We start from the raw sequence: 14,184 nt of genomic DNA, 5'->3' as shown, positions 1-14,184 counted from the left end.
GTGATGTGATCAGGGCTCACTGCAGCCTCAACCTCCTGGGCTCAAGCGATCCTCCCACCTTGGCCTCCCAAGTAGCTGGGACTACAGGTGTGAGCCACCATGCCTGGCCAGTGACTGTTTCAGTTAGCTACAATTTCAGCCCTGAAAGATTGAAACCCTTGAAGAACAATTTCAGTTTGTCCAGTAAGAAGTCTTTACAAAATACATATCCATACCATGGGAAGCTGCCCTTAATAAACCTTTTTGGGGACAACTTATGAGTCTTTGTGATTAGCTATCAAATTTGCTGTTATCTCTTCCCTCCTTTTAGTCTGAAACCCTCACTATGGAAGAACACAGTGGATGTTAAAAATTCATACAGAACCAAACCGACCAGCCACAGGCAGCAGAGCCCTCCTGCTAAGAAAGGTGCCAGCAGTGTGTGATGATTTTCCATAAGTTAACCATAAGACATAGTTTCCTTTTTCTTTTTAGAATGCTTCGTATCAAGAGAGAACTACGTAACCTACTGAGTTTCCTTTGCTGTTTATTCTACCAGGAAGTTCAGAGTTAAATTTAATGCTTGAGAGTGAGATTACCTCCTATGGTTATCATTTTTGCTTCCACCTTATTGGTGTGTCCATCAGTAAAGAGTTCCTGATGGGGATGGCAGTTTGGAGTAAGACAGACTGCTTGGATGGAGGGGAATAACCAACAGAAACGCACCCTAGTATTTAGAGCTGCAGTTCCCATACATACTGTATATTTGATTTTCTATTTATGTTTTACCATTTTATTGAAAACATTTCACCAGACTCAAGTTTTTGTTGATGAATATAGATATATAAAAAAAGTACACAGGGGCTATGACCTAGATTCTTTGCTGCTCTGGGGTTTTCAAATTATTTCTAAGTTTGTAGCTAAGATCTAATGGTTGGGTTTTAAGAAGTTTGATCACTGACTAGCTGAGATCTTATATGTACTATAATGGAATGGGTTATTTTAAATCCAACTTTCAGTGCTCAATTCTTAGAAAAGTATAGAATGGGCACGCTATACAATGGGATGATCAATTAATAAGCCAGCAGTGATCCCACCACAGGCATCCTAGCTCAGACGTACCATGCTTGCTAGGGTTCTGCTCCAGGGGGGAAGCGGCACTGGGCAAGTTATCCATGGAGTTGGGGTGCGTCCACTGGGGGAGGCGTGACTGGGACTGGGATGGGTCCTTCACCGACAAGCCACCGGTCATGTCCATGCTGTTGACATTCATGTTTGGGTTCAGTCCAGCTAAAGAGAGAGATGTGATTAGGATTCGCCTGCTCCTCTAAATGACTTCATTCTAAAGCTCTCCTATAGAAGCTATTTCAGTCTTCGCTTGCAGCAAATTTTTTTTTTTTTTTTTTGAGACGGAGTGTTGCTCTTGTTGCCCAGGCTGGAGCGCAATGGCACGATCTTGGCTCATTGCAACCTCCGCCTCCCAGGTTCAAGCGATTCTCCTGCCTCAGCCTCCCAAGTAGCTGGGATACAACAAAATATTTTAACTATAACTTTTAGTGCTGGTGAAAAAATACTATTTATCATCATAACAACATGTATTTCCAGGAATATTATTCCTAAATTAAGGTGAAAATGTGAATAGTCTTTGATTAAGTGAGGCCCACAATTCTCTTCATTTTACTTATTTCAGTGCTGGATAAACATGGTCCTGAGGCTTCTCAGAGTCCACAGGAAAACAGAAAAGTCCAAACTATTAGGAAAATCTTTCTTTGTTTTGGAATATCTTACGGAAACTCATCGGGTCAAAAAAACTTTTCCAGAACTCTAAAGTACCACTTATGAAACAGACTGATAGGATAATTCAGTTCTACCTTTAGTGAGTTTCCTTTACAAAAGTCTGCTCTGAAAGAGTCTGTGAATTAAATATCAAACTACTTTTAAGGAACTGAACTATTTGACGGGGGCGGCGGGGGCTGCCATCTGCCCCTAGCTGGGATGGTAGTGAGCTGAGGTTTCTGGGCTCATTTCTTATAGCTAAAAGCAGGTACCTGGTTATCTGTCCAGGACCTGCACTAAGCTAGGTTAATAAAAGATGATGAGGAGGACAATGAAAAAAAGGTTGAAGTAAAGAGTTTCTGATGAGGACACCAGTTTGGAGCAGGACAGACTGCTTGTTTGGAAGGGACTAACCAGCAGAAGCGCCCCCCTCCCCTTGTATTTCCAGCTGCAGCTCCCATTACCACATACACATACCCCACAGATCCTTACCGTATGTACTACACCACACGGTACGTAAGCACAGTGAGCCTCTACTACCAAGCCAGGTGCTGAACATTCTGGTTCTTACCTTTATTTCAGAGGCTGCAAATTCAAATGCCCATAGGAGCCAGGTGGGCCATGCACATGAAGAAGTGGGCTTCATGGGGACTGTGGCAAACCAGAGAGTGTCTGTCCTGTCTAAATAAACAGGTGCTACTGGGGCCAACCACCTATTGCTACATGGAACATAGACTCACTATAGCCATTTTTAGGAGAAGCCAGATGCCACTTTCCCCAATTTTTGAATGTTGGCATTAACATACACCTACGCACATGCACACACACACTTCGCAGACCTAACAAAATGCCTTTGCAAGCCCATCAGTGCCACGGGGCTGCCTACTTGCAATCTCTGCTGTGTGGGTTCTTTTCATTTCAGCTTGTACAGATCCAGTCAGGTAAGGTGGCAACAATGCCAGGGCTTCGACCTGGTCTTCAGAATGCTCCAAATTCCACAATTTGGGGCCAACCCATCTCTCCTAACTTTCCCCTCTGGGAAAGTCAGCTAGACTGGCCTGGCCCTTGCAAAATGGGCCCCTGAAACAGGCCAGGCCTCTTTCTTCTGTGCTATGTGAGGCTTCCCCTTTATTTGGAAAGGCTTCCTCTTTATTTACTGTAATCCTATCCAATCATTTGAGGTTCAAGCTTAATCCTATTCTCTGATTTTTCTTTCACCACTCAAAGTGAAAGTGAACTTCTCCTTCTCTAGAGCCCTGTAAGAATCAGATGACACTGGTATCAAGGTTATTTTTTCCCGTTTATATGCCTGCTCTTCCCATCTAGGTGGCGAACTCCAGGTGGCAAAAGACTGAGAATAACAACGACAGGCTGAACATGAGGGAAGGAAGGTAGCTAGGAGCCCCCACTACTGACCATGGGTTGCTGGTTTCTTTACATGAATTGCTGAGTGTCTAATAGGCTCTTCAACATAGGTGCTGCTGCAGAGAAATGCTGAGAGCCAACAAGATAGGCAATTTTACAACCAAAGTTTCCTATACTTTATTAGTTGTTTTTAATACATTTATAACTTTACTGTGAATATTATAAAATATTATCTAAATTATTTTTCAACTAATTTCAAAGATTCACTGCATGAATTCTTTAACTTGTACTAACAGAAAAATTTTACAACCAAAGTTTCCTATACTTTATTAGTTATTTGTTTTTAATACATTTATAACTTTACTGTGAATATTATAAAATATTATCTAAATTATTTTTCAACTAATTTCAAAGATTCACTGCATGAATTCTTTAACTTGTACTAACAGAAAAAATCCTTAAGAGTAAAGATAAGTGGCCGGACATGGTGGCTCATGCCTGTAATCCCAACACTTTGGGAGGCTTAGGTGAGTGGATCACTTGAGGTCAGGAGTTTGAGACCAGCCTGGCCAACACGGTGAAACCCAGTCTCTACTAAAAATACAAAAATTAGCCAGGTGTGGTGATGCATGCCTGTAATCCCATCAACTTGGGAGGCTGAGGCAGGAGAATTGCTTGAATCCAGAAGGTGGAGGTTGCAGTGAGCTGAGACTGCACCATTGCACTCCAGCCTGGGCAACAGAGCAAGACTCCATCTCAAAAAAAAAAAAAAAAAAAAAGTAACGATAAGTGTACTTTATCCTTCAAATATAGGTTAAGAAGACAGGTGAATAGTAGAAAGCTGAAGCTAATGCATTTTAGGATAATAGGTGGAATGAAATTTGTTTCTAAAACAGAAGCACTTACATAAGTAGCTGACATTTTACAAAGTGTTTGCTATGTGTTAGGCACTATTTAAGAACTTTACATATTAGGCCGGGTGTGATGGCTCATGCCTGTAATCACAGCACTTTGGGAAGCTGAGACCAGGAGGATCACTTAAGGCCAGGAGTTTGAGGCTGCAATGAGCTATGATCACGCCACTGCACTCCAGCCAAAAAAAAGAAAAAAAGATAACTTTACGTATTAGCTCATTTAATCTTTAAAACAAACCTAGGAGTTAAGTATTTCCACATTACAGATGAAGAAATTAAGGCATGGCTCAGTATGGTGTCTCAGGCCTGTAATCCTAACACTTAGGGAGGATCACTTGAGGCCAGGAGTTTGAGACTTGCCTGGGCAACATAGAAAGACCCTGTCTCTACCAAAAAAAAAAAAAAAAAAAAAAAAAAAGAAAAATAAAGAAATGGAAGCAAACAGCAGCTAGGCAAGTTGCCCAAGTTAGTAGTGAGCCTGTTGGTGGTGAGTTGGGACTCAAACCTAGGTAGTCTAATTCCTAAGTCAGGTCTTAACTACTTAGACACAAAGGGTTCTAATGGATGAGACAATAATTAAGGAACAAGATCATCTAGTCTAGTATTTATCCATCTCATATTAAAGATATACCACATTTATAATATGTCAAGTAAAAAGGGTTCATATGATTACAATATACCGCTCTTTTCAGAGACATTTAATAGAATTAGATAAATGAATATTATCTGCTGGTAGCAAATTCATTACCACTCAACTGGCCTTTGCCCCTTTACAGATGTATTTTCCAAGTTACTGATACCCTTTGTCCTGTATCTACAGACTCTAATAGCAATCAACAGACAAGCCTAAAGTGCTTTCACTAACTTCTGAATTCTTACAGCAAATTAGTCCATGCAGAATCAATTTACTAATTTATACCCTCTGGGGTCTTCAGGTATGTGAGCTGCGTCTCTCCTGGCTGGCCGGACCTCAAGGCCTGGCACCTTGGCAGGTCTTATACTGACCTGCGGGTTTCAAGTGCTGAGTGTGCTTCTACAAGTTAGATTTCAACATATATATGTTGATTTGGTCGATTATACAAATCACATTTCATACAAAATGAGTTGTATCAACAACCACTGCTTTTTAAGAAGTGCTTTTAATGTAAATCTGAATACTTTTACTGACCAAACCATTATAAAGTCTTCTCTGTGGTTTAGGCTGGAGGACAGTGGCTGGTAAAGTACAGTTCAGAGTAGACTAGGAATAGAACAAACTTTGGAGATTTGACAATGGAAATGAGATTTTGGGGGCTCTGACTGGTACTACCTTTAAAGGTTTTATACTGAGAGTATTATGACAGCAGCAAAACTCCTGCTCTATAGAACGTGGTTAGTGTCGTTCCCTTATTACAAATCCTTGAGGCTGGGCATGGTGGCTCACATCTATAAACCCAGCACTTTAAGAGGCTGAGGTGGGAGGATTACTTGAGCCCAGGAGTTCAAGACCAGCCTGGGCAACATGGTGAGACCCCCATCTCTCAAAAAAATAATAAAAAAAAATTTTAAATTAAAAAGCCTTGAGATATCTGTTCTCTGATTTTGTCTGGGGCTGCATTTCCAACAGGCTATGGTTTTAGCGCTGGCCAGTCCTCCTAACCACTGAAATGCTGCCCTGGCTACCACATACGGACTCCAGGTACCCTCTCTACCTGATGTGGCTGTTGAAGACCATGGAACACTCACCGAGAGGGTAAGGAGCAAAGGTGTTGGGTGAAGACTGCTGCTCTTTGGTCTGCAGGTCAGGTAGGCCGGGAGTCTGCGGGTGCGAGGGGAAGCTGTCCATGGCCGATTTGCCTGCAGAGGGGTGCAGAGACAGGTGCGGCGGGGGTGGTGGCGGTGGTGGCTGCTTCACGAGCAGGGCCTGGGCCAGCTGGCGCTGGTGCTGCTGGATCTGCTGCTGCAGATTAGTGATTGTGCGCGCAACCTGGCAGGCAGAGACATAGGTGCGTTAACCAGGTAGGAACGGACACTCACGGCTTGTCTAGGGACCAAGTGCATTCTTCATTGTCTTTATGCTGAGGCCACTACTGGCTAGGCCAACCTCCTCCCAAACCTAGCTGAACCCAGGAATTTTCAAAGGAAGGCTTGGCTAGAGAAAAATCAACGATCATCTAATAGTTCATCAATTAGCGTCTCTTCTATCAGGGAAAATTATAGCTCATGACAAAAATCAATCTGGGTAGCACCTACTTGCTGCTCCTGTTGTCTCATGGATCCGGACACATTACGCTGGGCCTGTAACATCTGCTGCTGGATTTGTAAACGTTGGTATGCCTGTTGACAGAACGAAGAGTTAAAGTAGTATAATAATTAAGTGTAAGTTGAACTAATGGTTCAACTTTCTGACATTAGTTAAAAAATAAAAAAAGAGAACCTAGCCACTCTTCTTGGCCCATACTGTGGCTGACACATACTCTTTTTTTTTTTTTTTTTTTTTTTTTAGATGGAGTCTCGCTCTGTCATCCAGGCTGGAGTGTAATGGCGCGATCTCAGCTCACTGCCACCTCTGCCTCCCAGGTTCAAGCAATTCTCCTGCCTCACCCTCCCGAGTAGCTGGGATTACAGTCGCGTGCCATCACGCCCAGCTAATTTTTGTATTTTTAGTAGAGACGGGGTTTCATTATGTTGGCCAGGCTGGTCTCAAACTACTGACTTCGTGATCTGCCCGCCTCGGCCTCCCAAAGTGCTGGGATTACAGGCATGAGCCACCGCGCCCGGCCGTGGCTGACACATATTCTGGAGGCACAGAGCACTTTTAAAAGATTAATGTCTTATCCACTTTTTTAGTGCGCAGAATTAAAAAAAATCACAGAGTCAATACCCGTTTAGTGTTGGTGATGTTGGTCAGCAAATATTTTTCATTGAATGAAGAGATCAAAATTCTTCTGCTTGATTCATACAAACTGAAACTTAAAAAAAAAAAAAAAAACCAACCAACCTATTCTATAATGATGGAGACTGAAGTCCAGGACAGCCCAGACAATGTGGCAAAACACTGGTAGTCACTGTCCTAAATCATTCAAGAATAATGTGTGTTAAACAACGTGGTTATCTCCATAACATCATGGGAATGAAAGCTAAGAGAGAACCTGAAATGCAGATTTGTGGGCACTTTTGTCACACAAACTTGTCATCTACAAAGTTGGTTAAAGTTATGATGATATTCTTTTGTACACTGACATAGAAGCTTTGGTCATTTGACTGTTTTGAAATGTTGGTTGAATATCACGTTTTTTTTCTTACAACATGAATTTTAGGGACATTTTTGGCAAGACTCATCAAAGTAGAATCCAAATAAAGGTGGAGATTATACTATTAGAAATGCCTCCTTAATTTGTAATCATCCATGATCACCCCACTTAAGTGAATCCTTATAGGCCCTAAAACTTAACCTTATGAAAGCACTGAAACTTTATTTTTCCAATTTTTCTGGAAAAAAATTTAAGAACAGAATACATTGTTTTAAAATCAGAACACCCTATTGATAATTCAGCATTTTCTTGATGTCTTTCACACCATAGAGGTCAATAAAAACTTACTGTTTAACTAAAAGATTCTAGCACATCAGTAAGATAATCAGCTCTGTGTCAGAGCTGCAGCAATGCCTGCAGCATCAAGTGGCAGAAAGCGATCTTCCCCTACAGTAACAGTTCTAAACCTGCATGCTTTTTCTATGAGTGCCTGTTTTCAGAGCTGTCTCCTTTCCTTTGGAGGTCAGTGGTCTCCAGCTGGCAGGACTGAAAGCAATAGGACTGCACATGTGCACTGCTTCCCCACAGCGATTCCTCACTACAGCACCGCCTCCCTTCTGACAGATGGAAAAACAGTCTCTGGCCAGGCGCAGTGGCTCACGCCTGTAATCCCAGCACTTTGGGAGGCTGAGGCGGGAGGATCACCTGAGGTAAGGAGTTAGAGAACAGCCTGACCAACATGGTGAAATCCCGTCTCTACTAAAAATACAAAAATTAGCCAGGCATGGTGGCAGGCACCTGTAATCCCAGCTACTCTGGAGGCTGAGACAGGAGAACTGCTTGAACCCACAAGGCGGAGGCTGCAGTGAGCCATGATTGTGCCACTGCACTCCAGCCTGGGTGACAGAGCAAGACTAGCAAGACGCCATCTCAAAAAAAAAAAAAAAAAAAAGAAAAAGAAAAAGAAAAAACAGTCTCTGAGGGCCAAGCCTTGGTCCTGATCTCATGTCTGGAGCTCTGTGCTTTCCATTAAAGCGAGGACACATAGCACGTGTCTCTGGGACATGTCCTTCCCTCCTTCCTTCTGTCCTCTCCTGCTGCTTATAGAAAAGCCAGACCTCAAACTTGTTGGACATGTGTCTAAAAAACAGCAAAGGGGAAAGACTGAGGGCTTAAGTACTCTGTTATTAGCACAGATTTTATGCCAATGGTTCTGTCTTTTGGAGTTCTCATTCTTTTTTTTTTTTTTTCTCCTTCATGATTCCTGGTCATGATTTTCTTTTTTTTTTTTCTTGAGACGGAGTCTTGCTCTGTCGCCCAGGCTGGAGTACAAAGGTGCGAGGCTCACCGCAACCTCCGCCTTCCAGGTTCAAGCGATTCTCCTGCCTCAGCCTCCCGAATAGCTGGGATTACAGACATGCGCCACCATGCCTGGCTAATTTTTGTATTTTTAGTAGAGACGGGGTTTCACCATGTTGGCCAGGCTAATCTCGAACTCCTGACCTCAGGTGATCCGCCCGCCTGGGCCTCCCAAAATGCTGGGATTACAGGCATGAGCCATCGTGCCTGGCCGATTCCTGGTCATTTTCTAGGTGATGAAGTTGCTGGCTACGATTGCTAAATAAATCAGATACCCACATTAAAGAATGAAATAATTCACTGGGTCTTTTAGTGTATATAATTTCAGTAAGCATCTATCTATACAATGACATGGCAATTATGGTAAAATCAGTAAGACTGTTAGAAAATTTAAAAAAAAAAATCAAGATTATGTGAAGTTATAAAACTTTCAAGAATTATTAGGTCACATCAGCCATTCTTGACCGGGGTTTCATGAGAGAATTAAGTTCTAATGCTCTAAGGCATCTACTATATGTAATAAAGCAATTTTTCTCCTGTGCTTCTAGAATAGTATTTATGTATACCATCCTTAGAATAACTGAGAAAATAGTCACTCAAATGATTTTTTGTGTTCTGTGGTTCTCAGAAACTCTGGCTGAGAGCTCAAATGAAAAGACATGCCTAATTATAAAATCTGGTAGATCTTCTGAACACAAAGAGGCCAAGCCATGTGCAGTGGTGCACACCCGTGGTCTCAGCTACTCAGGTGGCTGAGGTGGGAGGATCCCTTGAGTCCAGGAGTTCCAGACCAGCCTGGCAACATAGTGAGATGCTGCCTCTAAACAAAAACAAAGAGGCCAAAACATTTACAAAACCTAGTAGGACACCTTTGAGTGAGAACTTCCTAACTCATGAAGAGTTTAAATACTTCATGAGAGTCTCAATGACATCCCTGTGAAGACAAACATTATCGCAACTGCTGCTCTCAGCAGGTGCCGTGTATCTGCACTCGGCCTGCATGCTCTAACTTGCATGGGTCTATCCACTCACCAGCTGCAGCTGATAGAGCTGGTTCAACATCGTCATATGTTGAGGATTAATTGGCGAGGTTAATAGTGCAGGGTTGAGACCAATGTTTTTTGCTGCAAACTGCAAAAGCTGTGCTTGAACCTGTTTAACATAAAATATACTATTAGCCGTTGTATCTCTGTTAAAATAGTTACTTGTACATGTAGTTTTTAAAAATTCAAAAATGATTAAATGATAATTTGTAGGGAGACCCCCTGAAACTACTGCTGCGGAATAAAAGATGAAATGCTCCTGATTATTGTAAATACAAAATTGCATGCAGGATTGTGTAAAGACAATGCAAGGTTGGGCTGCCAGAATGAGCCAACAGCGTGTGATGTGCTTCCCCCTGCAGAGAGCCTATAAATGGATGTGCAGTCAGGGAGGTTTCACATCACTGAGATTCCTATCCCAGAAAAGCAGATGTTCATAGCTCTGGGAATGGAATGCGACCCTTGGGGAGAGCCTATAAACGGATGCATGAGGGGCGCCTGTTCATATGGATAAGATAGGGTTACAAACGCCTTATCTTGCCATGGCTCTTCTAGGTCTCTTTAGGGTTAAGGCATACTCCCTTCTGAGAATTTGTGGTCTAAACAGTTATCTAGTTTCACGTCCTGTTTCTATTGATTGTTTGCAACCAGCTTTTGCTGCAATTATTACTACTGATTAGTATCTTACTAAACATAGGTTATGGACAGACTGTGTTTCTGTTTTAAGGCTCTGTTAGAAATTGCTGATGCACACACTATATTGTAAATTCTTGTCTCCATATACTGTACTTCTGCATACCGATGTTATGTTAAAGAATTACTTCATCCCCATGTGATCATCTCACCTCATAATCGAACGACCCTAAATCCCTCACTAACCTACCCCCACCCTCACTAAACTTAATAATAAACGCTGGTATATCCAGTGCATTGGTGACATCGCAGGATCAGAAGGCGGTGACCCCCCTGGAACCAGCTTTCACTATCTCGTGTGTGTCTTTTATTTCTCGACCTGCCGATCTGCCTGGGAACAAAGAAAGAGCCCCGTTGCACCGCGGGCTGCTGGCCAGATCCTGCAATAATAATTATATTTGTCTCATGGGTGAAATGTCAAAGGCCATTAAAAAATGTATGGACATTTTAACATTAGTAGTTAGCATGTGAAGAATAAGAAAGAAAGGAAAAAGAAAGGAGGGAAGGAAGAAGGAAAGCCTTCAGAGATCTCATCCTCCAAATATTTTAATTATAAATGAACTTTCCAAGGTTCTGTGTCCTTCCTATCAGCACTTACAGGTAACAGGGAGATACAGAAGAAACAGTGAGACGGCACACAGAGGCCTTGCCATTTGGGACATGCTGGTTTGCTTTGTGTCGGGAAGACTAACTGCTTCTTCTGCTACTGCCTCTCAGACTGGGTGCAGCTGTGGCCTAGGTTTGGGCAGTGGGATGTGACTGGAAGTGGTGTGTGCAATTTCAAGGCCACCCGCACAGTAGTGCTGCCTTTTCCTCTGTTCCTGGGAAGCGGCTGTGGCAGAGCCCCCCCCCAAATCCCTGCACTGTAACCTGAGAGAGATCAATGTCTACCTAGTTTAAGCTACTGTTTTTTGAGGCCTCTTTGTTATAGTGGCTTATCCTATGTCCTAATGAATACATTTAACTATTCTAATAACTTTTATTATTACCTGATAATAGTTACATGTATTAGTCATATTGATAATTGCGCACTATCAGCTCAGTGCACAAACCTGGGTGTGAACAATTATAGAGTGAGAATCACCCTCAGTGCAGTGCCCAGTGCATCCTGCTCTTTTTCGTATGCTAGCATTGCCTTCCCATATGCTGTGGTCTGAATGTCTGTGTCCCCCCAGAATTCCTATGTTGAAACCCAGACCCTAATTGTGGTGGTATTAAGAGCTGGGGCCTTTGGGAGGTGATCAGGAGCCCCCATGAATGGGATCAGCACCCTAATGACAGAGGCCTGAGGAAGGCTGTTCGCCCCTTCCACCACATGAGGATGCATAAAAGTTGCCGTCTATGAGAAACGGGCCCTCACCAGACACTGAATCTTCTGGCACCTTGATCTTAGACTTCTCAGCCTCCAGAACTGCAAGCAATACATTCATGCTGTTGTAAACGACCCAGTCTAAGGTATTTTGTTACAGCAGCCCAAATGGACTAAGACACCATATTCCAACAAACTAAACACATTTAAATTAAATTTTATGAATAACAGAAGATTGATGAATTAACACGTTCTCTTTTGGAACAGGTTGAAAATAAGATCCCTCAGAAATCTTAACTATCTTCTTGATATCAGAGGTCTCTTGGGGAAGAAAGCAGTTTTTTCCCTCTCTGCTAGAATGCTAGAATGTTGTAAGTACTTCAAGATGCTGCTGCTCTCTCAGGGCAGGGCTCCAGTCAACCTTCACATCAGAATTATGTACCAAGTACAGCCCTGAGTTACCCCACGCAGCAAAGATGTTATCAATACCACTGATTATCAAATACATTATAAGGGGTAAGAACTAACACTGTAATTAAAAACTTGGTCCAAAGCCTAAAATTGTAAAATGTGCTAAAAATAAACAATATTTAGAAGAACAATTGATATATATTAGGCCTCAGAGCCATGCAAAACAGCAATATCCTTTTCCTTAATTCGATTTGACCTTTTTTCCTTTCTTTCTTTTTTTCAGAAGGAGTTTCCACTCTTGTTGCCCAGGCTGGAGTGCAATGGTGTGATCTTGGCTCACCGCAATCTCCACCTCCCGGGGTCAAGCGATTCGCCTGCCTCAGCCTCCCAAGTAGCTGGGATCACAGGCATGCGCCACCCCACCTGGCTAATTTTGTATTTTTAGTAGAGATGGGGTTTCACCATATTGGCCAGGCTGGTCTCGAACTCCTGACCTCAGGTGATCCACCCGCCTCGGCCTCCCAAAGTGCTGGGATTACAGGCGTGAGCCGCCGTGCCCGGCAACCTTTTTTTCTTAACAATCTCTATGGTTTACTCCTGAAAAGGGATGAAAGAAAGAAAAACAACCCAACTCTATTGGCAGAAATGATCTAATTCTGAATATTAAACATAACTGAAAATCTATAGCATATACACTATTATATAAGATCACATTTAGTTTCTCATTAAAGCATGATTCAGTCCTTGGCTGCTTCTAAGGGTTCTTTTACATCCTCAGCAATACTACAGCGTGTCACTTTCCTCTCCCACCAATCTAGGACAGTTCACTGGGTTCACCTGAATAATTTTCTCAAGAAAGACTGGGACAAAAGCACATCAATGGGAGTGTGTTGGGCAGGTCCTTCCCCCTCAATATTGCTTCTGACCAGGAAGAAGCCAAATGCTAGTTTGGGTGGCTGAGGCATTCCAAGGAGCAAGCTCTAAAAATGTCTCCTGGGTCAGGAGAATCCATTTACTACTTTATAGTCTAAAATTAATTTATAGGTTAAAAACCAGAAGGCCTTCTCTTAAACATGGATTAACTCAGCTCTCACTTTAAAATAGTGACTTCCAGGTAACACAGGACCCCACGAAACACTGGCATCTACATCCTGCTGCTCAGTCCTGCTCGGATGTGGGTCTGACCTGAGGGGATAGAAACTGAGGCACTTGAGCACGGAGACTGGGCTGGGAAGAGTTAAGAGGCTGCACTGGTGGCTGTGGCGGCTGCTGCATGGTCCTGGCTTGTGCTGCTCCACTATTGCCAAACATACCCAGATTGCCACTCGGTATCTGCACAGGGACAGAATTGGACACGTTACCAAGGCAGGCATTAGAGTAACATTGTTTGGAGGTAGGGTGAAATGATCTATTTTAAGTGAATGAAAAATTGTTTCTACTTCCTACCACTGTCAACTTGTACCCAAGATAATTTTTTTGAGACAGAGTCTTGCTCTGTCACCCAGACTGGAGTGCAGTAGCACTATCTTGGCTCACTGGAGCCTCTGCCTCCTGGGCCCAAGTGATTCTCCTGCCTCAGCCTCTTGAGTAGCTGGGATTACAGATGCCCGCCACTATGCCTGGCTTTTTTTTTTTTTTTTAAATGGAGTTTTGCTCTGTCACACAGGCTGGAATGCAGTGGTGCGATCTCAGCTCACTGCAACCTCTGCCCCCGGGTTCAAGCAATTCTCTGCCTCAGCCTCCTGAGGAGCTGGGATTACCGTCGCCCGCCACCATACCCGGCTAAATTTTTTGTATTTTTAGTAGAGACGGGGTTTCACCATGTTGGCCAGGCTGGTCTTGAACTCCTGACCTCGTGATTCACCTGCCTCGGCCTCCCAAAGTGCTGGGATTACAGGCGTGAGCCACCACACCCAGCCCGAATTTTTGTATTTTTAGTAGAGACGGGATTTTGCCATGTTGTCCTGGCTAGTCTCGAACTCCTGACCTCAGGGGATCCACTCACCTCAGCCTCCCAAAGTGCTAGGATTACAGGCGTGAGCCACCTCGTTCGGCCCCAAGTGAATTTTTAATGAGTGTCGTTTATACAACAAGAAGGCTAC

At 43.1% G+C, this 14,184-nt stretch overlaps 1 protein-coding gene across 14 annotated transcripts in view; it reads right to left on the bottom strand.

The window, feature by feature from the left end:
* The window catches only part of TNRC6C (trinucleotide repeat containing adaptor 6C), a 150,204-nt gene that overhangs the window by 16,367 nt on the left and 119,653 nt on the right, over positions 1-14,184 (bottom strand). For 12 of the 14 annotated variants that reach the window (XM_054535782.2, XM_024234662.3, XM_054535784.2 and 9 more), the window contains 5 exons: positions 13,268-13,414; positions 9,659-9,778; positions 6,267-6,350; positions 5,760-6,000; positions 1,102-1,269 (listed from right to left, as the gene is read on the bottom strand). In XM_054535782.2, coding sequence (XP_054391757.2) covers positions 1,102-1,269; positions 5,760-6,000; positions 6,267-6,350; positions 9,659-9,778; positions 13,268-13,414 — 760 coding nt within the window. The remainder of the gene's footprint in view (positions 1-1,101; positions 1,270-5,759; positions 6,001-6,266; positions 6,351-9,658; positions 9,779-13,267; positions 13,415-14,184) is intronic. The other 2 variants (XM_063718295.1, XM_054535789.2) reach the window with 2 other exon arrangements.

This window comes from Pongo abelii, chromosome 19 (assembly GCF_028885655.2).
Source record: "Pongo abelii isolate AG06213 chromosome 19, NHGRI_mPonAbe1-v2.0_pri, whole genome shotgun sequence".
NCBI classification, from domain to species: Eukaryota; Metazoa; Chordata; class Mammalia; order Primates; family Hominidae; genus Pongo; species Pongo abelii.
The sequence above is the reverse complement of the archived record's forward strand: the minus strand, read 5'-3'. Positions and strand labels throughout refer to the sequence as shown.